General features: G+C 48.8%; 2 protein-coding genes across 2 annotated transcripts; both read right to left on the bottom strand.

Annotated features, from left to right (window-relative positions):
• Window positions 1-2,337: 2,337 nt before the first annotated feature.
• PM20D1 (peptidase M20 domain containing 1) lies at window positions 2,338-12,863 on the bottom strand. The gene is made up of 13 exons (XM_062509599.1): window positions 12,668-12,863; window positions 10,976-11,062; window positions 10,176-10,408; window positions 8,585-8,671; window positions 7,723-7,856; window positions 7,172-7,291; window positions 6,335-6,410; window positions 6,043-6,104; window positions 5,723-5,801; window positions 4,654-4,725; window positions 3,971-4,139; window positions 3,188-3,287; window positions 2,338-2,467 (listed from the first exon to the last, which is right to left on the bottom strand). The coding sequence occupies exons 1-13, from the start codon at window positions 12,861-12,863 to the stop codon at window positions 2,338-2,340; spliced, it is 1,545 nt and encodes a 514-aa protein (XP_062365583.1).
• A 2,392-nt stretch (window positions 12,864-15,255) lies between these two features.
• On the bottom strand, window positions 15,256-26,874 carry SLC26A9 (solute carrier family 26 member 9). The gene is made up of 20 exons (XM_062509525.1): window positions 26,750-26,874; window positions 26,041-26,180; window positions 25,757-25,867; window positions 25,325-25,500; window positions 24,847-25,011; window positions 24,164-24,316; window positions 23,740-23,822; window positions 23,341-23,488; window positions 22,562-22,675; window positions 22,073-22,150; window positions 21,516-21,611; window positions 19,622-19,728; window positions 19,029-19,098; window positions 18,848-18,940; window positions 18,312-18,428; window positions 17,482-17,769; window positions 17,217-17,271; window positions 16,694-16,839; window positions 15,862-15,939; window positions 15,256-15,303 (listed from the first exon to the last, which is right to left on the bottom strand). Exons 1-20 carry the CDS (start codon window positions 26,872-26,874, stop codon window positions 15,256-15,258), a joined length of 2,391 nt encoding a protein of 796 aa, XP_062365509.1.
• Window positions 26,875-26,983: the final 109 nt, after the last annotated feature.

Below are 26,983 nucleotides of genomic sequence, written 5' to 3'. Positions count from 1 at the left end.
AGCTCTGCTGAGCACGTCCCCAGTGCAGAGGCACTGCAAGGTCCCAGCCCTGGCTGATGAGCAGCACTTAATGAGAGCTGCAAGGAGCTGCCCCAGCCAAATGTCAAGGCACACATCCACACAGGAGCTGCCAAACCCAGCCCTGCCTCCCCAGCACTTTTCCTTCAGCAGCAAAATGAATCTTCCTTTAATGAAACAATCCTTGCCAGAACAGAGGTGAGGGGTTTTTGGCTGAGGGAAGATTACAGAATATAAACGATGCTTCGTGTTTTTAGGACATATTTGCTCCCTCCTTCCACACCACAACAGGGTGAGGATTTTCACAACCTGCGTTCTCTCATGAGACTTTTTTTCCCCATTTTCTCCCCGTTTTCCCCTCTGACTGGCAGCACAACCATCAGCTGTCAAACAATATTGACCCCACACAGCCACGGCCAAAGCAAAGGCTTTAAACTCAATTTTACAGAGATTTGCCAGAGAAAAAACAACAACAAACCCTTCTCTGCACCTCCCACTGCCAGGGCTGTGCTCCATTCAGTGCTGTGCCCTGACACATCACTTTTGCTGTGCCTGCACACAGGAGCTCACAGGAGCAGTGACACCTCCACAAAAGAGCCACAGGCACGTGGCTGAACAAATCACAAAGTGCAGCAAAGCAGAAAAGATGCAAACTATTTACTGCCCAACAATGCCTGGCCAGGGTGAGCTGATTTTGTGTAGAAAAGGGAGCAAAGATTAAAGCTGGCTGGAAAATAGGTGGGTTTGTTTTGATGGAAACTTTATGGATTGCTCAGGTGTGGAAATGACTTCACTGCAATTACAGAGCTACATAAAAAGACTAAATAATCATCAGAAAAGAATTCATATTCCTCATTTTATTAGATGAAACTCTCAATTTTGTTTCAATTATTCAGTAGGTGATACAGTTGGAGCCCTCTGGCCACAGTGATAAGATCAGACTACAAATAAATAAGAGAGGTGAATGGAAAGAACTGGAATCACAGTTCCATCAGTGTTTTTCAGGATACATTTCAGAGTATTTCCTGTACATTCCAGCACATTTCACAGTATGAATTTAGAGCAGAATATCCACCCATTCCAGTGCATAATTTAAGTTCTGAAAAACATCTGTGCAGCAGGAGGAGCTGCACTGGTCCCTGCAGCACAGACACTGTCATACAGCACCTTTCAGGCTTTTCTTTGGTTAACATCACTTTGTTAAGTATTTATTGAGAAAATTAATTTAATTAACTGATTAAATAAATTATTTGTCTAATTAATACTGGTAACCCCAACTGTCAAGGCCAAGAGAATGCTGAACCCTTTAGTGCTATCATAGGTGTAGGCAAGAAGTGCAAGATGAAGCAGAGTCAACATCCATGGCCTGCCTACCCCAGCATTCCCAAAAAATCTGAGCAGGAAAGTGGAAATGGCTCACACTGGCAGTGAAGGAACAAACCTCTGATCCCTCTGAACTGGAAGAAACTGAAGGCCTGCACATTTTTCACAATCAAGTTCTCAGAAGAGCAAAGGAGAAGCAAAAACTGACTCAGTGAGAGAAGGGACAAGCAGACGCCAGGGATTTAATTCCTTATTTAAAGCTGCAATCCCTTATTCTGACACCCAGTTGCACAACACACCTTGAGCCACACCATGAGTCAGTGAGGGAAAAAAAAATCACTAAATGATGGGAAGGAAAGTTTCCAGCACCTCCTCTGTTACAACAGCATAGAAATTCTGGAGTAGCTGAAAATAGTCAGAAATCAGTGCAGCCACGGGAGTGAACACTGACACTGGCTCAGAGTACCATGGATGCTGGTGAGAGAGATCCCAGGAGAGAATTCCCATGGAAAATCCCCTGGGAAGCAGCCCATGCCCAGCAGCAGTGCAAGGAGCTCTCAGTGTGGCTGTGCCAGTGACAGGAACCCTTTCACCACGTCACAAACCTCCCTGGCAGCTTCTGGCAGACACCTCACCTGAGCAAGATTCAGTATGTCAGAAGCACACAGGGTGATTCACCTTCTAGTGGTGAGTGGCTGCTGATTATAACTTAGATTTTTAGTGATTTAGTGTTTACTAATTTCAGAGTCTTAAAGTGCTAAAAAAAAAAAATAATGTCAGATTAATGGCTGCATGTGAGACCACTGAGAGCAGAAATCAGAGTTATTTGTTGGGTTTTGCCAGGTTCCTGTCACACAGGCAGCACTTCTACCATCTGTATGTAAACCACAATATAAAAATAAACCCAAATTCCAGCTGTAGCTCCATACACAAGACACAAGTGCATCTTCAGCCCCCTCTGTCCCAGAGTCCACTGCAGCTCTGCCCAGAAGTCTCTCAGAGCTCGTGGGAGCTGGCGTGGGGCTCTGGGAGTGTCTCGATGTCACAGTTCTTGATCAGCTGGAACAGGAACTCCACCTGTTTCTCGTAGTTCTCAATGGAGATTCTTTCATTCAACCCATGGATCCTGACAAAAAAAGGACGTTTTTCAGTCCAGGGGGAATTTCTGATCTAGCTGTACACACCCAGCACCCTGCTTGGCTGTTGACTTTATAAAGCAGTGCACAACAGAAAACCACAGTAATATAGACCAAAAACTGCACTGTAACCAACCCAAATGGACTGATTCAAGGCCCACAGCCCAACAACAAAATCTGGAAAAAAATCTAAAAATCTTATTTGGAAAAAATCCTAACGGCCCATTTGTTGGCTATTTCTGTCACTGTCCTGTACAGCCAGAACACTCAACTCCTGCATCATCTGCACCTCAATAAAATGAGAAATCTAAACAAGCAAATAATCCCTTGCATGACGATCTTGTTATCACGTAACTTTAGAAAATTTCAAATCAATTTAGAGTGGCAAGTGTCCAAATACGTGGATAAATCTGCAGGACAAGGCTAACTACCAGCACACCACCTCTCCCACTGCTGCAGCACACGAAGATCCACTCAGCACCACTGAATCAAACACCTCCGTGGGTCCTGCCTGCACTGCAAGGAACAAAAAGCCAGGGCTGACACTGTCCCAGGGTAATTTCCATCCCCAGCACCCAAATCTGCAGGAATGGGTGGCCTGACAGCGTGTGAGGCTGAGGTGCACAAGGCTGGGGTTTCTTCTGCCCACTGTTCATGGATCTCCTCTTTCCCTGAGAGCCCAAGAGCTGCCCACGTGCAGAGCTCAGTACCTGGGGAGATCATCCTGGCTCAGGAGCAGGGGGTTGAACCTGTAAATGGCCTTGGTGACATTGGTGAAGTGTCTGCTGTCCGTGTTTCCAATGCACGTGCCTGGAAAACAAAGCTCAAGTTTGTCCTGCAGGAGAGGAAAAACTGAACTTTAAAAAGTGACCCACCTTTCCCCCCAGGAGAGAGGAAAAGCAAATGATAACAGCCCTGCAGTGCCTGCACCAAAAGCATCACTGGAAACATTGAATGCTACATCCTGGAGAACAGTCTCTCCTTCAGGAGCAGGAGCTGAACACACAGCTCAACCTAAGAACAGCCTGGACACTCAGCCTCCCCAAAAATTTAAGCTTCAAACTTCAATCCCCCAACTATAGAGCTAGGAAGGAGCTGCAAGAAAGGGAAGGGGATGGAATCACAAGGAACAATACAGAAAAGCAGGAATGCTTTTCCAGCTATGAAAACAACAAAAGAACTAAAGCAAGAAGACCTCCTCCCCTCCCTCATAATTCTTTTCTTCCCTGAAGAGATTCCTTTGTATGTGCAGAGAGCCCAGTTCAAGGCTCATTGTTTCTCTCAGCTTCCTGCTTGCTTTTTTACTTCCACGACTAAAAAACAACATGAAAACTTTTAGAGCATAAAGAGGGAACGGAATAAAAAGAGGAAAAAACAGCTGTTTCCAGAAGTTAACAGCTGGGGTGGAAGAGTACACAGCAAATGGAAACAAGGCAGTGCAGGGGGAGGGAAAAGCAGAAGGGAAACAATAACCATCATGTGCCTGCTGTCACCTGGGACTACACTGTCAACATCTGGGAAAGTGTCCAGGATGGTTTTTTGAAAAATATGGATTGCAAATGTGTGCTCATCCCAAGGGCTGATGGGCAGGGGGTCAAAGGCCTCCACCACATCAATCTTCACTCTGTCATCAGCAATGGTGTTCCTAACTGCCTCCAGCACCTGTGGGTGAAACACAGACAAAAGGAACACAAGAAATGAGAAACAGCCCTCAGAGACATCAGCAGATGTTCAGCTTTCCAGGAAACATCTGTCAGTTGTGGCTGCACACACAGGCTGAGTGTGCCAGCCTCTCTTCCTCTGCTGACTGCATGGCTGATACTTCAGCTGAATTTTTTAATCAGGTGCACATCACTGTCTCAAGGTACTCCTGAACTGCTCCAGCCCTGAAAAGCAGCTGCTCAACCTGCTGCTCTTGGAAATTCTGCCATCCAAGTAATCCAGAAAAAGCTTCCAGATAGAGAAACTTCCAGCAAAGGCTTGGGGAGGGAAGATGTTTTGGACTGACATTTCCCAGCTGCCCTGGGCTGGACAGGCCTGTCAGACCTCCTGAAGCGTGCAGGATTCCCAAATCTCCCAGGTGACAAACCCTAAGGGTCCCATCCTATAGCATGGATGAGGCACTCCAGAGCACTTTCTGCTCTTTGGCACAGAAGATGAGCTCTCATCAGGGCACCTCAGCAGCTGTCTCAGCTGAGTGGATCCTCAGGTTCACCGTGGCTTTGGCAGAGGAAGGGATGACATTCACCTGGAAAAAAAGGAAAGGTCAATGTTGAAAAGGAAAATCAGAATAAAATACCAGCTGCAAACTCAGAACTGCTCAAACAACTGCAGGCCTCAGATGCTCCACTGTTTGCACCAAGTGTGATGCCTCTTTCTGTGTTAAAACATTGCAAATCTTATCTAAAATGCAGATAAATACACCAAGAAACATTCCTCAAAAATGAAGCTAGCTGTTACTTATATAGAAGTTTTTATCTCAAGCTAAGCCCTCTCCCTTCAGAGAATTTATACTGAAAAATTCGGAAACTCTGGATTTTTTTTAAAGTGATATTTTTACCTCGTTGTCACATTACATGGTTCATATTTGGGTAAATATAAGTCACTTAACAAGTGATTTTATTGAACACATAACTCTTCTTCTCTACAGACTGAATATTTGTAAATTTGTTAAAAAAAAATTTAATCTTCAGAAAAAAAAACAAGGAACCAGGGTGTCACTTCTCCCCTGGCCACTCCGTGTCACTGTTCAGCCACTGCATCTTCTCCTGTCCAGTGATGCTTTTCAGTCACAGATATTTTCAAGCACAGCCTATTTGTTTTCCAGGGCTCCAGTATTTTTGGACAGCTCCACTTCCTTATCAGGGCAGGATCTGACTGTTATCTCTCAGTCCAAGGTGCAGCCAAACCCCAGACCTGTGCTACAAATGTCTGGGCTAGGGAAATGTTTGTGACTGTGACAGTTTCAAATATTGCCTTTGGTACTTTGCAGGATTACGCAGAAACCACATTTTCTTATCTATCCTAAAATATTAACATTTTTAACAGTGGTGGACAGAGATCAGATACTTTTGAAAGGAAGTGATTTTCAGCTGTAGCCAAATCCATATCTAAGGTAAGAATGAGACTGTGGCACCACACAGGGCCCACACTGATCTTATAACTGCATATAAGGAGGTGGAAATTAAATGCCCTAATTGCCTCATCACAGTTACATGGAGAAAAACCCAAATGAATGAAAGTACCTTGATTCCTGCATTAAACAGGGTGACTGCAGTGGTTGTTCGGATCAAGGCATTGGTGGAAGGTTTCAAGGCAAGGACTCTACAAAAATAGAAACAGACCAATGAAAATTTTCAAGTAAGTTGGATATTGCTAAAAAATAAGCACCATAATTTCACAGGCAATAAGATGAATGATGACTTATTCAATTAACAAAGTGATTAACAGGAAACCACTGAATTATCTAAACTATAAAATAACTGATTCCCTAGGAAGATTAGAAATGGCTTCATCTTTTAAGGGTGAGAAGCTGGGGATGTTTATCAAGGATCTCTTTTCTTACCTGCTGACAATAGGTGAGAACAGCCACAAATTGCTCATGATGATGTTGAGAGGAAACTTGAACTAAGGGGAAGAAACAAAACCACGAATCAGAAAATTTTCATTTGTCAAGAGCACGGTGGAGTCACTTGAACATGGATGAAACAATTCCAGCAGAAACAATAATCTGGGAGAAAAACTAGTTGTTTTTTTTTTTTTTTTTTTTTTAAAATCCTTTCTACACAACTGTGCTCTAAATTCTTCACTGAGTGATTACTCTTATGGAAATTTGGGAGTGAAATCCTGCTTCTCACCTCTGCTGCAAGGTGCTCCATAGTCATGAGCTCTGGTCCATGGCCAAAAAGGTTGCGCAAGGGATTCTGCTCCAGCCTACAAAATAAATCAACATTGAAAAATTAAAAAAAAAAAAAAAACAACTTTCTGGTTGTTATTGCTCCAAAGGTTGTCAGGAATTTGATTTGTATCCCTGCTCCTGGAGATGAAATCACACTCTGCTCTCCTGGTGAGTAAATGTGCAAGCACAGCTCCACGGATTTCTGGGCATTCCAGTCACGTGCGAAGATTTCTTTGAGGAACAGCTGAAAAAATCCTGAAGCCTGGCTCCTATAAATACAAGGATATCCAGAAAAAACAGCACACATCCCATCATGTCTGGACATACTCAGTTTTTCTAAAATATGCATTTCTTAGCCAATTTGATATCTACACAGAGATGTAAAGAGATGATTTCTGCAGTCACATTATGACTCTACTCCAGGTTCATTGGCTTGGAGAATTCCCAGCTGAGGTAGCAGGGATGTGCAGGAACAAGTTCCAGAGAAATCCTGCCACCCAAACAAAGGAATCTCTGTTGCTACAGAGCAAATCAGGGCAGACAGTACTTGTCTTGCTTTTGAAGAATTGGCTGTCACTTGGAACAGCTGAAGTGCAAGGACTCTGCAGACACCTGGCAATTGCTCCTTGGCTGGGAGTTGCATTCCTGCCCTTCAAAGTGAGCTAAAAACTTCAATTTCAAATATAGAACAGCATATTGAAAATGACCTTAAACACAAACATTTAAAAAGTCATATATCAGTGATTCAGGAGTTTTTCTGACTGTTTTTGGCACTGGCTGACAAGGAAGCTCTCACCTGGACATGGCTGCTGCCAGAATACCAATACTTGTCTCCTTAGGAGGGAAGGATGAATGCCCTGGCTCTTTTTCCACAGTGAAGTTCAGTGTCATTGAACCTTTTTCTGTGACAGCAATCCTGGACAATGATAAATTAATCAATTAATTAACAAATAAATGACTAATGCAATTCCAAACACACACACACAGACTGTAGATAAAAATAACTACTCTGCATAGTTTTAGTGTGGTAAAAACCACTCAAGCAGCAACAACAAATCATTAACACAGTGTTCAGATCTCTGCAGGACTGGTGTCTGGGCTGCTCCTCCAGTGAGCAGAGCTCAACAAACAGAATTCAAATGCTCAGTGGAACATTGTGTCTCTATCAGCACAGCTGTGATGAGGAGCAGGCAGAGGCTGAAGGTCCCTACCTTGCACTTTGTGCCACTGCTGCAGCTCCAGCAGCACCAACACTGCCACACGTCTTGAAAACACTCTGTAGTGTCATCATCAATGCTATTTATCACTAATTAATGACTGAAAATGAATCATGGGGGTCGCTCTTACATAGCCACTGGCTTCTTCACGCCGGCAATGATCCCATCCAGCACCGCGCTCCCCTCATCCAGCAGGAAGGAGAGTTTCACTCCTCTGGCTTCCAGCAGAGCTGCAATTTTCCTTGCCCCCTTCAGACCAGACACCTGTGGAATCCAGGCAGAGGAACTGACCACATCCAGCCAGAACATCGGGAGGAAAAGTGGAGAACACCTTGCTGTTGGCTACAGCACAAAGAACGCACGAAAACCCCTGGGGAACAGCTCTGGAGCAACCGTAAAAGATTCTTCCAGGAAAATTAACTGGAGATTGTTAATGGCCTAATAGCAGATGAATTTATATCCATGAGGAGTGCGCTCATTGATGAGTCACTGACTGCTGCTTTCATTTTGGTGTCTCAGAGCTATAAACTCCATAGATTGGCAATTGCAGACCTGTTCATTTTAACTATTAATAATTCTTTGTCTTTCTATTTTGACAGTGCACAACAAAGCCCACCTCCCCTGTCTCTCTGTACCACTGAACATTTTCTGCAGCTCTTCCTGAACATTTGGCACAACCATGTGAATCTCAACCCAGCTTTTCCTGTCTCCAAAATAGGATTCCTGCTGCACTTTCTTTGCAGAAAAGAATTTGAAGTGACACCCTCTGGTGTTCTCCTCTCTTTGCTCATCACACCAAACCCTTTGTGAATGTCACTCCAAGCCAAACAATCAATCCAGAACTGTGACCTGGGGCCTGACACAGTATTTCCCCACAGAACCAAGAAAAACAGGAAAGACCTTCCAGCTAAACAATGTTTCAAAAGTAAGCCTTGTTACCTACAGGAACAATGCAAACAGGTTGTTGTTCCAAGGACAAGGGAAGAAAATACCTCCTCATCGTGGCCAATGCCAACATAGAACGAGCGGTGGGGTCTGTAATTCCTCCTCAGCAGAAATTCCAGAGCTTGCAGGATGCCCTGCAGGAAAAGCACAACGTGCTCAACCATCCCTGTGTGCTAATAAGGAGAATAAATGCACCAGAATGCAGTGATGGGAGAGAGCTGTGATGATTTCACAGCCCTTGGTGCTGCTCAAAGCTAAGCTGTGATTCCTACAGCTCCCACTGAGGATATTCCCATTCCTTGGAAAAGACCCTGCAGTGGTTTTGATCCATAGTGCTCTGACAGGTGACAGTGGCACTGTGGGGACATGAAATACAGAGCAGCTGGTTTGGGGACACACTGACTCCAGAGTCAGAATTCTCCAAGGAATTCACTGCTCCCTGACAGTGCCTGTCACACACCCAGACTGCCTCTCACTGGAGCCACCAAACCCAGGGAGTTTAGGGAGCAGCATCTTTGGTACAAGAAGAGCCAAGATGTCAGAAACAGAACAAGAAACTGAATCTGAAGAATGAGAAATCAAATCTACCATTTGCTGTGGCAATATATATAAAAAACCATTTCCTCTATTATTGCATCACTCTCAATTTTAAATTACTTAATTTTTCATCACCTCTATATTGTCAGCACCCATGTTCACTGAAATTGCTGAATTTTTTTTTTTTTGGCCATTTGTGGAGTTGCTTGCGCAGTTCACAGCAGAATGAAGCAACAACCTAAACTTTCAAGTTCCAAGGCTTTGAAATTGATGATTAAACATCCTGAAACTTTCTAGGAGCATGGCCTGCGTGACACTAAACATCTGTTCAAATTTCAATACAAGGCTGCCATGGAACTCATCATCAAAGTCACAAAGGGACATTTTCCTTATTAAGTCTTCCATCAACCTTTTCCCAATGAGAAATCTTTCCCAGATCAATCTTTTCTGAATCCATTCCTCCCAAACGTGTTTAGTACAGCAGCTCTTTGTTCTGCCACAGACTGGATAAAAGATGCAGGGTTGTTTGTCTATCCTATTAAATAAACAATGTTTTAATTTGAAACTCAAGCCTTTTCAAAGGGCTGATTTTGGCTTCGAGTGCCTCTGTGACACCTGGGAAAAAAGGAAAATGTCTATCCCGGGTTTCAAACAGAGCATTTGACAGAGAATTATGGAATGGTTTGGGTTGGAAGAGACCTTAAAGCTCATCCAGTGCCACAGGCAGGGAAACTTCCACTATCCCAGGCTGCTCCCACCTGGCTTTGGACAATCCCAGAGATGGGGCAACCACAGATTCTCTGGGCACCTGAGCCATAAAACTTTAAACTGGCATTTAACCAAATACATCTGCATCTGTGAACATCATTCTCCTGACTCCTCACGAGTTTTAACCCTCTTTCCTTCAGTAACAGTGATCACTCCATTTTTAGGAAAATGTTGGGAGAAAACTGCAGGACTTGGAATTTATCCAAACTAGGAATTCCTCCCTAAGAGCAAGAGGTGGGGAGAGAGACCATACAGTGAATTCCAGGATGGATTGCTCCCCTGTGCCTTTCCCAGGCTCTATCCCTGTGGAAGGACATTACCAAGCACACGTACAATGGCAGAGTTTTTGTTATCCAGGGTTCCTCGTCCGTAGATGAAACCTTCATGCTCTGCAGCTGAGAAAGGAGGGAAATCCCAGCCCTGGGGGGGAGCAGGCACCACATCCATGTGTGCCAGCAGCATGTAGGGCAGCAGGTTAGGGGCAGAGCCCTGCACTGTAAACAGGTGGCTGTATTCCCCAACAATTTCATGCTGGATGAACTTGGAAGAAAATACAGCCGGGAAGACTGTTAAGGAAAAAAAAAAAATAAAAATAAAAATTAAAGACACGTGGAAAAGAAAAAAATTAACAATAATGGCCAATGTCAGCATTATTCCAGGGAGTTGCTGCCTAGGTAGCCTCAGGGAGGAACTGTAAATAAGACTGGCCACAGCAGAGGATAGAAGTTCTCACCCTTTTACCAATCCCCCTCGCTTGGGATTTGAAACTCTCCTAAATAAAAGCAGAATTCTTGTTCAGAAGTGCTGCAGCTTTTTGCAGGGAGCAGTGATGGAACTGCCAAAAATGAGGTTGAAACAGCAGCAGCCATCCTCTTTTTATTTTTTTATGGCATTTAAGCATCTCAAGGACTAAAAACCATCATTACAAAAAGTCATTTGAACTTTTTGGGGCCACTGATACCCTCAAACCACTGTTGCAGAGGGGACACACACATGACATTTCTGACAGGCCTTTCTTGAGGAAAAATATAAAAATCTGTTCCCTTCTATTCAGGAATGATACGTGCTCTCTTCGATTTATTTATGAAAATGAAACAGAGCAGCAGAGATTGCCAAGACTGAGAGTTCAGTACCTTTCTGAATGTAACTCCCAAATTCTGCCATGGCAGTTGTATTCAAATCCTCTGGAGACCTGGACACAGTTGGGATTTTAATGGCCCCTTCAAAGAAACACAGAACAGAAATCCCTCAGCACCGAAATCAAACAAAGCTCGAACTGCACTTCAAAAAAGGAAGTACATTTATGTTCCTCAGTGCTTTTTCCAGGCTTTAAACATCATTTCACAGCACAGCACAAGCTGCCACAATCAAAAAAAGACTGATGTGCTTCAGCTGGGCCCTGCATACGCAGCATTTCCTGACAGCTCAGCCAAGGTATCTCTCCAGATAATTTGACTCCACTTTTCATGCTGAAGTGTTGAATGATATCCTTAGAAATGCTACTGTCCAGGAGCAGCTGCAATTTGCATGGGTGATCTGATTCCCCAGAGCCATAGGATCCTCTGGCAGCTGAACTGGCAGCCCAAGGTTCTTTCTCAAGAGTAAGACAGGTTATTACACTTCCATATTGCTTTTTAACCTATATAAACAGACAGGGCTTTTGTTGGCACTTTTGGTCTGCCCTGTCATTTAAACAGGCTCTCCAACATCCAGTCCCTGTCCTGCAGAACATGGGAGTAACTCCGTGCTGGCTGCCTTTCCAAACAGCAGCTGCCAGGAGAGGTTATGGATTCTTTTAGGGTTTTGTGTTTCCACAAATTAACACAAAAATCTATTGCGAACCTTCATTTTCCCATTAAAAATAAGAATGCAAACATGATTTGCTAGGCAATAAATCCTACAAACCAGCAAGGTATGAGGTTTACACACAGGGTTTTATCACTTGGTGCCAAATTGTGGTTTCCTGCACAGTGCCAACCCTCCTGAGAGCTAAACCCCTCAAATCTTCTACGTCAGACAGCACAAACAACCCAGGACTGGTCACAGCACTGGTGAGCAACAACAAGAAAGGGAGAAAATCCCGACAGTGACTTATCCAGTGGACAAAGGGATGTCTGGAAACGCCGTCACGGGTGTCTGGCAAAATTCTGTGTGTACGAGCAGGAAATGGTGGAGGAAAATCAACACAGGGCAAAAGTTGGCTCAGGAGAACCACAGGATCGCTGAGGTTGGCAAATCCCTCTGGGATCGTGGAGTCCAAGTTGTGCTCAATCCCCACCCTGAGCACTCAGTGCCACCTCCAGGTGCCACCTCCAGGGATGGGCACTCCAAACCTCCCTGGGCAGCCCCTTCCAGCCCTTTCCAGGAGGAAATTCCAGCCTGAGCCTCCCCTGGCCCAGCCCGAGGCCGTTCCCTCTCCTCCCGTCCCTGTTCCCTGGGATGAGATCCCAAATCCCCCCCGGCTGTCCCCTCCTGTCAGGGAGTTGTGCAGAGCCAGAAATTCCCCCTGAGCCTCCTTTTCTCCAGGCTGAGCCCCTTCCCCTCAGGATTCTCCAGACCCTTCCCCAGCTCCCTCAGGATTCTACAAACCCTGCCTGAACTGCAGAGCCCAGAACTGGACACAGCGCTCCAGGCGCGTCCTCAGCAGTGCCTAGCACAGATTTCCAATCACTTCCTTAGTCCTGCTGGAAGCCAACACCTTCTTCCTTCAGGGAAAGCGCCGGGGGAGCGGCCGCCTCCAGCCCCGTCCCCCCGTGCCCTGGATCGCCCCTCAGGAGGGGCCAGTCCCGGGGCGAGGGGGGCTCACAGCGCTCGGGCCCCCTCACCTCGCAGCGCCTCCTTCAGCTCCCGCCGCTCGCCGGCGCTGAGGGCGGCGGTGCCGGCGCTCCGTGCCCAGAGCCGCGGGACCCCGGCCGGGGCTCGCAGGACGAAGGTGCGGAGCAGGACGGCGGCCGCCAGCACCAGCACTACCGAGCCCAGCGCCAGCACAGTCACCGCCACGACCCGCCGCCCAGCCGCCATCACTGACCGCCGCACGCCGCACCTGACGGGCGTGGCCCGGAGCCAATCACCGCCCGCCCCGTCGGGAGAGTGACCAATGGGATTGGAGCAGCGGCGGGCGGAACCCGCCTCTCCCGCGGGTGCTGCTGGGAGTTGTAGTTTGCAGCGGATATGGCGGCGGCCATGGGAAGCGCGGAGTTAGGGAATGGTTTGCGTTGGAAAGGTTGTTAAATCCCATCCGTGCCACCCCCGCCGTGGGCAGGGACACCTTCCGCTGTCCCAGGGTGCCCCATCCAGCCTGGCCTTGGACAATTCCAGAAGTGGGGCAGCCACAGCTCCCCCGGGCAACCTGTGCTAGGCCTCACCACTGTCCCAGGGAAGAATTCCTTGCTGGTATCTTGAGATGCTGCTCCCAAAAGGATGGGGATAAAAGGCGTTCCTGTGGGGGATAACCATCCCTAGGTTCACCACATGTGAGGTAGAAGGTGCCAGGGCTGACCACAGGACACCTCAGGGAATCTCTGGGTTGTGCTGCCCCACTCCTGAGAGACTTTAAATCTACCTGCTTTTCAAAATATGTCACTTCTTTCCCTGCTTCCATCAGCCAGCATGACAAAACAGTTCTTATTCCCCTTCTTTACAGCTGTTCTGAACCGAATGTGAAGATTTATCCCAGCTTCCCATGGCATAAACTATCCCAGGATGGGAACAGCCATGGAAATCCTGCCCGTGAGCCAGCAGAAGAGGACAGTGATTGTTCTCACATTCTTTATTATCAAAAAAAAAAAAGAACGAAACCAACATTAAATTAAATAAATTACAAACATTTCTGAGCTGGTTATACATCATGCATTTACCAAGTAAGGCTTCAGAGCCAAAATACATGAACCTCACCTATTACTTAAGAGCAATAAAGGGGATATTTTACTGGAAGTGAAAATATTTCACCAGTGTGACTTTGAGCTCCCCTAATTCCCTGCTCAGGCACTTGGGAATTATTACTTTGGCCACACTGTGCCCCCAGTGTAAAGAATCCTGAATGAAGAGCTGGGAACTGGAACTTCCCTCTTAGAACTTGATGTCACCTCAGAGACCCAAAACTATTGATCAGGACAGTTTCTTGGTGGTCTGCATCCATTAATCTGTTGCCTTTCTTTCAAATTTAGTGCTTTTTAAAAGAAGCACTCTGGCAGTACAAAAGGTCATGAAGAATCACCCTCAAGGATAAGTTAAGAGACTTAATCTCTTGATTTTTACCTTGTAAAATAAGCTATACACAGAGATTTCTGGAGAAACCGCTGTTTTTTAAGATTAAAATAAGTAGTAACCATCAGCTAGTGGGTTTCTAGGATTTTCTGCCCTCCTTTGGTTTTATTACTCTCTCCCACACCACATAATCAGAAATTGAGGTAGAGAAATGGTGACTTGGTTATTGAGATATTACATAAAACCAAACTGGCAGGGTGCTGCTGTTGTTCCCTTTAGTGGCTGTCTAGCAAGGATGGTTTCCCTTAAAAATGAGACATTTGGGAGCTGCAGGAGAGCCCCACATTCTCTTCCCCAGGAAGCCTTCAGCAATCAGCTCAATAACAGCTGTATACTTAAACTGTACACTAAAGCTTGCTTATATTTGTATTATAGATTATTAAAATAGAAATAGCATTTTAAAATGTGATCTATTTTCATGTACTCAACGCACTGTGCAGGTGGGACAATGTGCACAGAACAAGGAATTCTTATTTCTGAGTACAAGCCGGTCCTATTAGTAAGGAAAAAAAAAATACGCATTTCAGAATTTAGCCCTGCTGAGAGAGTCCTGAGGTCTTTGGGGTGTCAGAAATACAGCACTGGCTGGAGGCAATGTTTTTTGGGATGCTGGGACACAGAAGAGGGGAGGCAGAGGCTGCAGGGAAATTCGGGGGGCTGCAGCCACAGGCACCCCCGAGGTCAGTGCACATCAGAGAGCAGCAGCGCCTGGCAGAGCTGCACTGCCACACCAGAGCCACTGCTGCCCGTGAAACCAAGCCCTGAAAGGCTTCTAATGTTTGCTTCTATTCTACTTCATCGGGGACAGAGGGACGAGGGAAAGGGAAGGAGCAGGATGCCCAGATGATGCAATTCCAAAAGGATCAGGAGGGACAAAGGGATGGCTGAGCGTCCCCCCTCCAGCCGAGCTGCACTTCTGCAATCCCTCACTTGGCATCTCCTGAGCTTCCCCAGGGGCTGCTGCCTGCTCCAGAGTCCTGTGCCCTGAGTGCCACGAGCAGAGCAGGGAGGAGGGAGGGATGTGGCAGTTCTGGAGGGTGGTGGCCTCTTTGCAAAGCCACTGTATCCCCAGGTAGAAGCGCAGCTCTCCAGAGAGGGGTGGGAGAGAGGAGTCTCCTCTGGAGGGTCTGCCTGGTGCTCGCTGTGCTCACAGAGCTGTCTGGGTCTCTGAGTGGAACATGCTTCCAAACATCTCCTAAAGGACACAGAAGATGGGGCAGGGTCAGGGCTGGTGGCAGGGCACAGCCCCGGTGACACAGCTCGGTGTCATTGTCACACAAACACCCCCAGGAGCTCCAGCCCTTCATCCACACTTCCATCTGGGCATGGACAGCACGGGGAAGGGCAGCCCTGGAGGGATCTCCTCCCAAGGCCACACGTGGGTGCAAATCTCTGCAGCAGTTACAAAACCTGTGCTGAAAATCTTCACTGATGACTCTTTTTTTTTTTGGTGGCATGAACCAAACCTGGTTCTGTAATTTCCCCCCCGGCGTGTGGAGACCACAGATCTGACTGAACCTGAGCTGTGTGGCCCAGAATGGTTGAAGGATTCCTCTGGGGGGTGACCTACATGCTCCTCATCCAGCTGCCTTCCAGAGCTCCTCAAGACAGGGATTTAAAATTATATTTTCAATGAACTTTCTGAAGCACTGGAGTTACTTTCAGATGATTTCCCATCTAATCAATCCCAATTAGAAGTTCTGATTTCTGCCTCATACCCATGGCTGCAGTGACCCCTGGCACTACAACTCACCTCCTCCAGGTTCTTGTACTCTGCACTGCTCTCATCCACAGACTCATCATAGATGGAGAGCTCTGTCTGGGTCGGCCTCTGTGCAGGGAAGAGAAATTAGCAGAGTGCAGGGTCAAAAAGGAATGAAAACAATGACTAAGCCAGGCCTGAAAGGTGACAGTGCTCTGAGGGAAATGCCCAGGAGAAGGGGCACAGGAGCAGCCCTGCTCCTGGTGTTTATCTGCTGGGACTGGGCTGGCGTTTGCCTATCGCTCTGGAGTGACAGGAGATACCTTAACTCATGCTGGGGAGGTAACTGGTGCTACTGGTGCCAACTCCAGCTGGCACACAATAAACCAGCCCCTGTTTGGGGACAAAGCCTGTCTGTCACTGTGCCACCAGCACTGGCCACATTCCTGCCTCAGAATTCCTCCTGTTCTCTCCACACCAGTGGAGCATTCATGGATGCCAGGACTGTTCCAAGCTTTGCCTTCATTTCTTCATCACTGAGGGCCATATTCTGCCTTTTCCTGTTCCAACCAGCACCAAACTGAGGGCACAGTGCTGGAACAGCTCTTCTGGCTCCTCCAGGCTGGGACAACACCCATCTCTCAGCTAAGGGTTTGTACAAAACATGGACACTTCTGAATTCCCATGGAAATCCATTCCATCCAAGGTGCTCAGCCCATACATGACAACTAGAATATTCAATATTTTGCTGGATTTAGACCTTTACCACCTGAGATAAACAAGAAGCTTCTTTAGGTGCAGTAGCAATTTGTTATTCTTCCATTGTGCTGACGCAGCCTTGAAGCCAAACAGGAGAATCCTGTGGGCTGGGGAGAGAATTTACCTCTTCCAAGATGGGTGGGTGGACAAATTCTCTGATACTGGCCAGTGCAAACAAAACAGCATCGTGGATGGTCAGGAAGATGTGACTTCGGTCCAGGCCTCCTTCCTCAAAGACTCCCCCTGTGCTGATGTCATTGTAGACCTGGGCTGGAGAAAGGAGAGAGCTGAACGAGGAGGAAAGCAGAGGAGGAATTCTGGAGGTGTGTGTGGCTGCTGGGGTTCTCTGAGCTAAGACAAGGCTCAGAAGAAACAGATTTGCAGCAGAAATTAGTGTGGGGATCTGTTTTCCTGCATGTTGAGTGTGGAGATGTTCCAGCCTTATTTCCCAAATGAAAGTGCTCATTTCTCATACAGAGAACTGTGATTCTCTTTCTTCTGTTTTCTCCTTTAATCTGTTCTGGCCTGGTCCAGCAAAGGACTGACATCTCACAGTTTGAATAAAGAACAGAAAAAGAAGTACTGTTTGTCAGGAGCTCAGAAATGGGGGAATATCCCATGGAAATGTGTTTTTTGGGGATTCTTACCATGCACGTTTGCCAAGAACACTTTAATCCCAATCTTCTGGTAACTGGAACACAACTGGAAGGGATGAGATGGGAGAGAGAGGATTAAGAACACTGCTGCTCCAGCTTTGTGTTTATGCATGAAGTCTTTCATCAGGGCTGGGGCTGAAGGAGAAAATCAGGGATGCACAAGGAGAAAATCCACACAACTGAGGCACATAAACACATTTATGTGAGAGAGTAGGAAGTTCCTGCTGCCTGGCTGTGTTGGCAGCCCAGAACTAACCTTGCTGAGCGCTTTTGTGCCCATCAGGTCCACAAAACACACCCCACTCATGTCCAGGATGATGGTGTGGAAGCTGATGAAGGGCGGTGCTGCCAGCACAGGGTCGGTGCTGTCCTGCAGGGTGGTGCTGCCCAGCTCCCCGGGGCTCTGCCCTGGCCCAGCCCCGTGGGCAGGAGGGTGGAATGTGATGTAGGAGATGCTGGCACCGTTTGCAGTGGTCTGGTTGTTGTTGGTGTCTGTGGGAGAGGCGCTCTCAAAGTCCTTCTGGAGCTCTTGCAAAGACAAGGTCTGCAGCAGAGCAGAGATGCAGAGTCAGGGCAGGGCACAGGTGGGGTCCTGGCAGGTGACTGCACCTCTCTCCACTGATATGGAGGGTTTTAATCTGGACTAACTCCAGCCTGGCTGTCCCTTGGGGCTGGATTTAGGATCATTTACATGATCCATTTGTTTCAAAACTGCCCAGCACAGCAAAGCAAGCGGGGCTGGGGTGACTGAGAAATGGGCTTTGGAAGGGCACCTTGGGGCTGAGCTGCTGACACATCCCCAGAGAAAGAGGCCAAAGTTGCCTGGTTTCTGCAGGTTGTTCACTACTGTTCCCATTCCAGCCTCCTCTCCAGCTTCCCTGCTCCCAGCCATTCCCAGCTCTCCTGCACCTTAAGGTTTGGGGAGGAATGGAGATGTAGGTGGGGAGGAAAAGGGATGAGAGGTGGGAAATGTGGCCAGGAAAACAGCACAGAAAATCCAATGTCAGGAGGATCTGTTTGATGGGCGCTTGGGATCCGTATTCACAGACACAGGGACCTCTTTTGGGAACTCAAGAGCTGAGTTACCTTGCTCTCCTTCAGCAGGAATTTTGGAAGCTTTGCTGGTGGTTCTGCTGTGCCCTTTGTCTGCCGTTTCACAAATTTCCTCCTGGCCAAGTACACCTTGCCAGGATCCACCCCTGTCTGTGGGAAAGAGAGATTTTTTTCTTTAAAAATCTGTCCCAGGATTCAGGAGCTGCTGTTCCTTCCCTGGCATTTCCCAGCCTGGGTCACCAGCTGTGCACTGGAGTGGGGTGATCCTGATGGCATCCAAACATCTCCTGGAACTCAGGGAACCTGCACATGCAGGGAGAGACTTGGGATAGCAGGATGCCCCTGTTTTGGCAGAGCTTGGAAGAGGAACCTGCCAGGATTTGGGCACAACCTCTAAAATGAGCTCTGCAAAGAGCCCTGAGGATCAGGGAGAGGAGGATTGAGGAGTAGAGGATGGATGTGACCATCATTCATTATCACCCACAGCTTAATTACCCCCATGTAGCAACACAGGAGACAGCAAGGTTTGGGATTGGCTTCAGGCAGGGATTTGTTAAGGAATTGCTCACCTTGGCTATGATTTTCTCCCGGAATATCTCTGAGTTGGCGAAATACAGCGGCGAGCAGTAGGTGATGATTTTAATCCCATTAATTTCATGGACCTGCACCAGAGATAGGAGCTCAGGGCAAGCCTGGGTACCAGTGGCAAAGAACAGCATTTTCTCTGAGGATGATTTATCTTCAGCTCACCTTGTTGTAGGTTTTGGGGTTCTTGTAGATGTCCGTGGAAATCACCTGGCCCAGGGCAGAGCCGTTGCGGCTGCAGAAAAGAAGGGATCAGCATTAGGGGAAAGAAAACTGCTTCTGCTTCATATTCCACCCCAGGATTTGAGCATTTGCTTTGTGAAAACTCTTACATTTCATCCCTGCAGAATCTACGGGGCAAAAAAAAAACAACAAAAAACCCCTCAATATTTTGACATGCCAGACTGGGAAATATTAATAAAAGGCTTTGATGGATTCAAAGTGGTGTGAAGACCTCACAGTAGGGCCCTGCACACAAACAGGGCTTCGCTCTTTTTGTGAGCAGGACTTTGTGCTGGGAACTGTGAGGGGTGAAACAAATACCTTGAGGCTTCCCCTTGCCCTGGGATGTGCACGGGAGCGGGAATGCAGGCAGTAAATTGCCATTCCTGTTTGCACATTCCGGACAGGACACCTGCACTCCCCGGGGCTCCTGCCGCGCGTTCCGCAGGCCAGAGGTCGCTCCTAAAAAATCACCTGTCCCCCTCCTTCTGCCCCTGGGAGATGTCCCGTGGTTTTTGTGGCCATAAGGTACTTACAACTGAGTGTGGAAAACCACAACGAGCACGGAGAATCCCACGCCCACCGCCACTCCATAGGGGAGGCTCAGGAAGAAAGCGGAGAGGAAGCTCACGAGCCAGACCAGCTGCAGGGAGAGAGGGGAAGAGAAGAACATGGCAGGGAATTTGGCTGAACCGTGGGCTAGATGGGGACAATGGATGGGGACAATGGTTCTGTGCTGCTATCCCGGATTCTCAAACCCTCCCAGCTCAACACGAATAAGTCAAACCCTGAATTCTTCAGCTGTTCTAATGCTGCAGTTTGCTGCGTGTTTTAGAGTGAACCATCCTTGCTGGGATGTTTGCCAGGAGTCCCAGTTTCTTTTCAGCCATAAAAGCAGCCGGGGTGTTTCTCCTCTCTGCTCATTCCATCCGAAAAGGATCAGCCTGGCTCGTCAGGATCCTGCAGAGGTCACCATCTGCTGCTGCCTGCTCCAGCCCTGAGCAGCTCCTGCTGTCAGTCAGAGCAGCTCAGAAAATACCAGGAATCATCTCTGAAAACTGCCTGAGCACCTGCTAGAAATGGCCTGAACACAGAGAGGATTCGATGGCCAAGTGTGATAGAGGGGACCAAAACCTGCCCCACTCCAGCTCAGAGCTCTGCCTTTGGTCAGTTTGATGTGTTAGCACTCAAGCACCTTGCTCCATATGAGATCAGTCCTGCCCTGCATTTAAACATCCCCTCTGAAAATCATTACCAGCTTGTTTTAATCCCATCCTTAAAATTAATAAAAGCTAACTTAGACCTTGGATGAATAAGGGTAACTTTGATTACTTCAGTATCTGAATTTATATTAATTTTGTGTATAAATGGCAAGGAAGAACTTCCATCCATCCATCCATCCATCCATCCATCCATCCATCCATCCATCCATCCATCCATCCAGGCTTGGTTAGAATTAGCTGGAATTAGCTGTCCTGAAACACAACCAGCATTAAGGTGATGAACTCCAATGGTCTGACATCACCCAGGAATGGTGCTCCCCATTTTGGGACAGGACACTGAATCTAGTTCAAATTCCAAGGAGATTAAGGTCAGGGGACTCCCCTTCACTCCATTGGCATCTGCCAGGATGCTCCTCATCCATCTGCACTCAGTCCACACTCAGGTGTCTGCCCAGACTTTTGGGGTCTCTCTGGGGTCCATCTGTGTTTTGGTAAAGGGGCAGCAGCTTCCCCTGCCCTCAGCTGAACTGCCAGAGCCCACGGAGCTCCCCTCTCACCCTACAGCAGCAGAACCCATGGAGAGATGTGCCCAAATTGATAACCCAGCTCTTCTCCAGCACCTGTTTGAGCAGGATTCTGGGAGAGCTCTTCATGGCTCAGGCCAGCCCCTCTGGACTCCTGATTGCCCCGATAAGGGGGTTTGGTTTATCCTGACAGGATATTGGCTCGGTGTCCACACACGGCACTCGGCCGTGGGAGTCCTGTTCAAACACTGTCTTTTTATGTCAGACATTTCCAAATTCCGTTCTCACTCCCCCGCCGCCCCTGCCTGGGTTTATACATCAACCAGTGCCTGGAGTCCTTATCACACTGAAGGGCTCTCCTCACCCTGGAGGGCCATTGTGTGAGTTTTTAAGTCATGACTCCCAGATATTGAGCAGGGCCGGTTTGGCTAGTTCTGGGCAAACAGGCTCCGCACTTGATTGGCATTTAAACACAGCAGGTAAGAGTTCAGGCCTCTCTGATATGTGCTGTGAGCAGCAGCGTGCTCAGCTGGGCAGGACAGGGAGCACAATGTCACCAAGAGAGCCAAACCCGCCTCCCGCAAGGCACTCATAACCCAAAAGCCCCACCAAAGACTTTTTGGGGTCTGTCCTGCTCATCCTGCCCTGGCCAGGTGATGTCTCCCACCACCCCAGGCACTCACACAGTCCAGCTTGCTCTTCTTCCACAGGTAGAAGGGGTCAGCCAGCTGCTTGAGGGAGTTTTTCAGGTTCACAGCGATGAGGGCTCCCAGCACAGACTGTGGAGAACGAGGAATGGTATCAGCCAGGACCTGGATGTGCCACGTTTGGCAGTGGATGCTCTTCTGGCCTTGGGCCAGTCCCATCACAAAGGTGATGCTCACAAAGGTCTCACTCTCAATTTGGATGATTCTCTCACTATAATTTACACTTACATTCACTCAGAGAAATCGTGGCTGCCCCATCCCTGCCCAAGGTGAGCTTGGACAGGGCTTGGAGCAACCTGGAATAGTGAAAGGTGGCACTGCCCATGGCAGGGATGAGGTTTAAGGTCCTTCCCAATCCAAACCAGGCTGGAATTGTGTGATTGTGTGATTGCAGACACCCCGTGCAGACAGGTCCCCAGGCCAGGAACAAACCGTCCCGTTTGCATCAGGGTTTTTTGGAGAGAGGCTGTGCCTGGTTTGGGTGTGGAGAGCAGGTGTTGCAATGGCTCTGCCTGCACAGATGTTTGTGTTACCTTTGGAAGAGGCTCGAGGTAGACTCCCAGGGACAGCATGGTCACCATGACCACCAGAGCCACAAAGAAACTTGCCACCTGCAAAGAGGAAAGAAAATCACTTCTGCAAACATCAGGGCTTCCCAAACCTCCCCTGGGTGTAGTCAGGGGCACAACTGGGCACTGCAGCATTTAATGTGAGAGGATGTTTGCCTCTGAAAACAGGCAGGGGTTTGCAGATCTCACAGATAACCCCGAACTTCCTCACTGCTCAGTCCAGGGAGCCAAAGTGGGATTGCAGATTGACAGCTCTGCTTCTGTGCCCAACCCAGAGAACCAAATCAGGGACCAAAATGGGCTTGGGGAGGGAGGAAATTCTGCTTTAACAGCAGCAGCCTGGAGCACTTGCGTGTGACACTTCTGCAGAGCTGCAGGGTCACATTTGAGCTGCAGCATTTTGTACTCTGGAGGGAATGGAGAGAGGAGAGGAGAGGAGGAGGAGGAACTAACTTGGGATTTCGCTCCTGCCCCATCCACGGCGAGGGTGACAGAGAGAGCACAGCAGATCACGTGGATTTTGAAGAAGGATCCAAAGAAGTTGCTGCATCCCAAGGCCAGCATTTCCTGTGGAGATGTGGAGAATGTCCATCAGAAAGGACAGCTGCCTTTCCTGCTGACACATGGCAGGAGAGCAGGGGCCTGAGTCTGGTTTATGTGGCTCTGGGTTCCCTGCAGTGCATCCCAGACTCTTTCCTTCCAGTAAAATCTGGGATAGGCTCTGGTGCAGCAGGGAAACCTGGAAGCACAATTCCACATAAACATGTTGTCATCTGTTGACACACTCAGGGCAGGGCTCCATGTGGTATGTGTGGCTGTTGTTGAAAGCTGCCACTGTACCAGGGATGACAAAAGAGGATTATTTAATGTCCTGCCTCTCACAGTATCTAGGTGACACACCAGGAATCCAGGTCTTGCTCTGCTCCCTGAGAAGTGCATGCACCTCACCGTGCTCCAGCAAGCTGCCAAAACACAGAGTCTGGAGGGGGAGCGAGGCACAGAGCCCAGCCTAAAGCTCCTTTCCCTTTTTCAGCCTCTCTCCAGCCCACAGGACAGAGTTCTGCCGCGTCCTTTCGCCCCCAACATGGCACAAAGCCACGGAGCCTCCAGGGGAGCAGCACGTCTGCTTTGAGCCGAGCACGTCTGAACTCTTCCCCTGCACGCCCTGAGCTCTTCCCTGCACGCCTGAGAGCCAAGGGAGCAGTCCCTGGCTGCCCCAGCCCCAGCAATACCTGGTTGGGGTCCACATCGTAGCCATGCTTGGCTGCCAAGGTCCTCCCCATGGCCAGGTTGATCACGTAGCCCACGATGGCAAGCGAGAAAGCCGTGCCCACCATGTCCTTCCACTTGCTCACCAGGGGCAGGGTGGGCTCTGGGAACCTGCACTCAGAGCACAGGTGAGAAGTTGTGACAGCGCTGTCCAGGGGCTGGGGGGGCAGGTGAGGAGCTGCAGGGTTCAGGAATGGCATAATCCAGAGGATTGGGGTGGTTGTGTCACAGGGCACGGTGACACTCCTGGAAGGGGACTCTGGTACAGCAGGGAAGTGTGAGGTGTTTTCCAGGCTGCAGGAAGAGGAGGAGGAGGAAGGAAAACTCTCGGGAAGGTGAATCAGACCTGCACAAGCACTTACCCCATGCTGATCTTCCCCACTATTGGCATTCCGTACTTGTCGGGCATGCTGAAGCTGCCTGAGATTGCAGTGGCCACGATCACCTGAAAGGACAGGGAATGAAGAGCTGTGAGCAGGAAGAGCTGAGCTGGCTCGGAGCATTAACCCTGCTGTACTCCCACAGCTGACAGAATAAAACCAGCACCGAGTTTGGGCTGGGGGAGGTGAGAACAGCCCAAGCAGGGGTTATATTCTTCACCCTCAGCATCCCCAGGATGCAGTGCAGGGATGAGCATGGGGATGGCCCCGTTTCTGATCCCAAACCATGGGGGCCGTGTCATATTCACTGCGCAGGTGCTCTACAGGGTGTCCCTGCTGAGAGCAGCAGTGTCCTGGGGCTGTGAGGTCAGAGCAGGGTCCCAGGGACAGTCCAGGTGTCACTCACGATGATGATCTCCATCGGGATGGGCATCCGGATCTTCTTCATGTACTTGAGGTTGAGCTCCTTGACAATGATCAGGAGCACAGCACTGACCAAGGCATAGACCAGGGAGGCCAGGTTGGTTTGGGGCAGACCTTTACAAATGTCAATGAATGTCTGAAGGGGAGAGAAGAGGAGAAGGGGTCACGAGGAGCCAGACACTCTGGACAACGTGGACAGAACTATGGACAGCACTTGTTACCACCATCAGCACCCTGAGCAGTGCTAAAAACCCTCTGCTGAGGGATCAGCCCCCAGCCCTGGGCCCGTGCTGGTGATTTAATGCAGTTCTGGCTGCATCAGCACAGGATTCACCCATGGAAGACACAGGAAATCCCAGGAATGGCCAAACCTGCTCAGAGGAAACGTCCCTGTTGCAAACAACTCTGCAAGATTCCTGCTGCAAAGTAACACAGCTCACATCCCTCCCCCCCTCCAGCCTCCAGCCCCATTTCATTATTCCTCATTAAAACCACGCCGACAGGGCTCAGAGAACTCTGGACAGGGAACACAGCAGCCTGGCTGTGCTGGGGCAGGGACTCCCCTTCCCTCCACCCTTTCCCGCTCTCCTGGACCCCGTTTCCCTGTCAGGGGTGGCAGTGCTGCCGTGGTGGGGGGGAAGGTCGCTGTGCAGAGCCCCCACTTACGTAGACGATAGCTAAGGGCCCGGTGTAAGACGGGACTGTCAAGCCGAAGACGTACTTGAGCACGGAGATGAGGATCTGCAGCCCTGCTGCCGTCATGAAACCCCTGATGAAGGACTCGGACAGGTAGATGGCCACGAAGCCAAACTGCAGAAAGCCCAGGCACAGCTAGGGTGGGAGAGAAGAGGTGTGGTCAGAGCAGTGACAGCCCCAAGGGAGGTGTGGGGCAGGCTGATCCTGTAGCAGAGCACACACAGCTCTCCCGCACAAGGCAGCGGTGTCCCGGAGCAGGGATGGGGACGGGAGGGCTGAGGGTGCCATTCTTGCATTGTCCACAAAGAGAATTCCACCCCAAGACCAAAAATCCCCAAAAATCTCTATTTTGAGGCATCATCCACCAAGAAGTGGGGCCTCTGAAAATCTGCCATCACCACTTCTGCTCCAGGCTCTCAGTGGGTCAGGGACACAGCAGAGCCCTCACCTGTATGATGGCTGTCAGGCAGGCCAGGGTGGCAGAGATCTCCAGCCTGGCTGCCTCCAGGGCTGTGGTGTTCACACTGGTCTCGTTGGTGGTGTGGTTGAAGTACTGGAAGTCCGACTCTGGAGCCAGCTCATTGCAGATGTTGCCAACAATAATGCTGATGACAGCAAACGTCCCTGCAGACAGCACGGGGAGGTCAGGAGCTCCCTCTGGGGAGAGCCCTGTCCTGGAAGGCTCCTGGGCAGGTGGGGCTGTGCACAAGGAGTCACTCAGCCCATCCCCAGCCCCATGGCAGGAGGTGGCACAGGGTCACTGGGGTGACATCCTGCAGGGCAGCCAGAATCAGTGACTCCACAGACCCCTGGCAGAGCAAACATCACACACCAGCATTCCCAGCCAGCACTGAACTGTCCTGTGCAGACAATTCCTCACCTGGCACCATCTGATGGATGCCCCCGAGGAAGAAGTAGGTGAGCAGGGGGAAGAAGGAGGAGTAGAGCCCGTTGACAGGAGGCAGATTGGCCAGGAGAGCAAAGGCCATCCCTGCAAAACACGAGGGAAATAAATACAGGGACCAGCAGGCTGGAGATAGAGCTTGGGGTTGTCAGTAAAATACAAAACCTCTCCCAGCTGGGCATCAGCATCACCTGCAGAGCTTTACTCGAGCTGGCAGAGTGCTATTCCCTCTTGGACAGCCAGAGAGTGACGCTGCTCACCTTGTGGCACTTGGATTGTCCCCGCACTGAGCCCACCCAGCACATCGGGCAGGATGTAATCCTTGATTCTGTACTTGGGAAGCCACGCCAGGATTGGGAACAGGCGGAAGAGGCTGAGCTTGAACCTGGAAGCTGAACATCTAGAAGGGAGATAAAATATAAGAGCAAATGAGCACAGGAGGGAGGAACAAAATGAGCTGGAAGTAAGGAAAGATCTTCCTAGGAATGTCTGAGCCTTTCTCCCTCACCAGATTTGGAGCCCTCTCCGTCCTGTATTATTGCTTTCCTTTTTCTGAGGACTGGAGATAGATTTCCAAGAAAGTGATCAGCAGGGTTATTACCTTAGTTTGCATAACTTTAAGGTGGTATTGGTTTCAATCAGAAAGCTGAGAAAAGGAAATCCCAGCTGGAAAGTTTAAAAAAACAATCCCTACATCACCAATTGTGCTTTTTCCACTATTAAAAAAAAAAAAAAAAAACCTTGGTAAACAGGACTCAAAACCCAAAATGCCCTCAGTACAAACTGTTCTGCTGAGAAAAGAGCCACCAGTTTCATTTCCTTCAGCCCAATTTGCATTTCTCCCATGCCTTTCATCCATCGAACCCCATGGTTCCCTAGGATAAGAATGGGATCGGTATTCCCAGGTCTTAATCAACTCCCCCTGCTCCTGACTAAATCTGGGTTACATTCTCCAGCTTTCCCTGTTACCTGAAAAGGTTTCTCAGTTTCTCCCCGACAGGGTAAGTTCTGGTTTTCTTCTCAAACTCCTCGTCGAAGAGGTTGACAGAGTAGGCAGGACGCTCGATGGCATAGCGAGGCCTGGCCTGGCTCATCTCTGGATCATTTGGATTAGAAAAAAACAAAACAAAACCATATATATATATATATATACATATATATACACACACAAATAGAAATAGCAAAGCCAAGAATGTGGAGTTG

The sequence above is a fragment of the Cinclus cinclus genome, chromosome 27 (assembly GCF_963662255.1).
Source record: "Cinclus cinclus chromosome 27, bCinCin1.1, whole genome shotgun sequence".
Classification (NCBI taxonomy): domain Eukaryota; kingdom Metazoa; phylum Chordata; class Aves; order Passeriformes; family Cinclidae; genus Cinclus; species Cinclus cinclus.
This window is presented reverse-complemented; position numbering and strand designations above follow the sequence as displayed.

Excerpts from the sequence above, each read along its gene's own strand:
- SLC26A9 (XM_062509525.1), bottom strand. The coding sequence starts at position 26,874 with ATGAGCCAGGCCAGGCCTCGCTATGCCATCGAGCGTCCTGCCTACTCT. Across the intron at positions 26,181-26,749 it reads AAACTGAGAAACCTTTTCAG|ATGTTCAGCTTCCAGGTTCA; the intron begins GTAACAGGGAAA and ends TCTCCCTTCTAG. Across the intron at positions 18,429-18,847 it reads GGGAGAAAATCATAGCCAAG|ACAGGGGTGGATCCTGGCAA; the intron begins GTGAGCAATTCC and ends TCTTTCCCACAG.
- PM20D1 (XM_062509599.1), bottom strand. The coding sequence starts at position 12,863 with ATGGCGGCTGGGCGGCGGGTCGTGGCGGTGACTGTGCTGGCGCTGGGC. Across the intron at positions 8,672-10,175 it reads ATAACAAAAACTCTGCCATT|GGCATCCTGCAAGCTCTGGA; the intron begins GTACGTGTGCTT and ends CTTTTCCTGCAG. Across the intron at positions 3,288-3,970 it reads TGTTGACAGTGTAGTCCCAG|GCACGTGCATTGGAAACACG; the intron begins GTGACAGCAGGC and ends TTTGTTTTCCAG.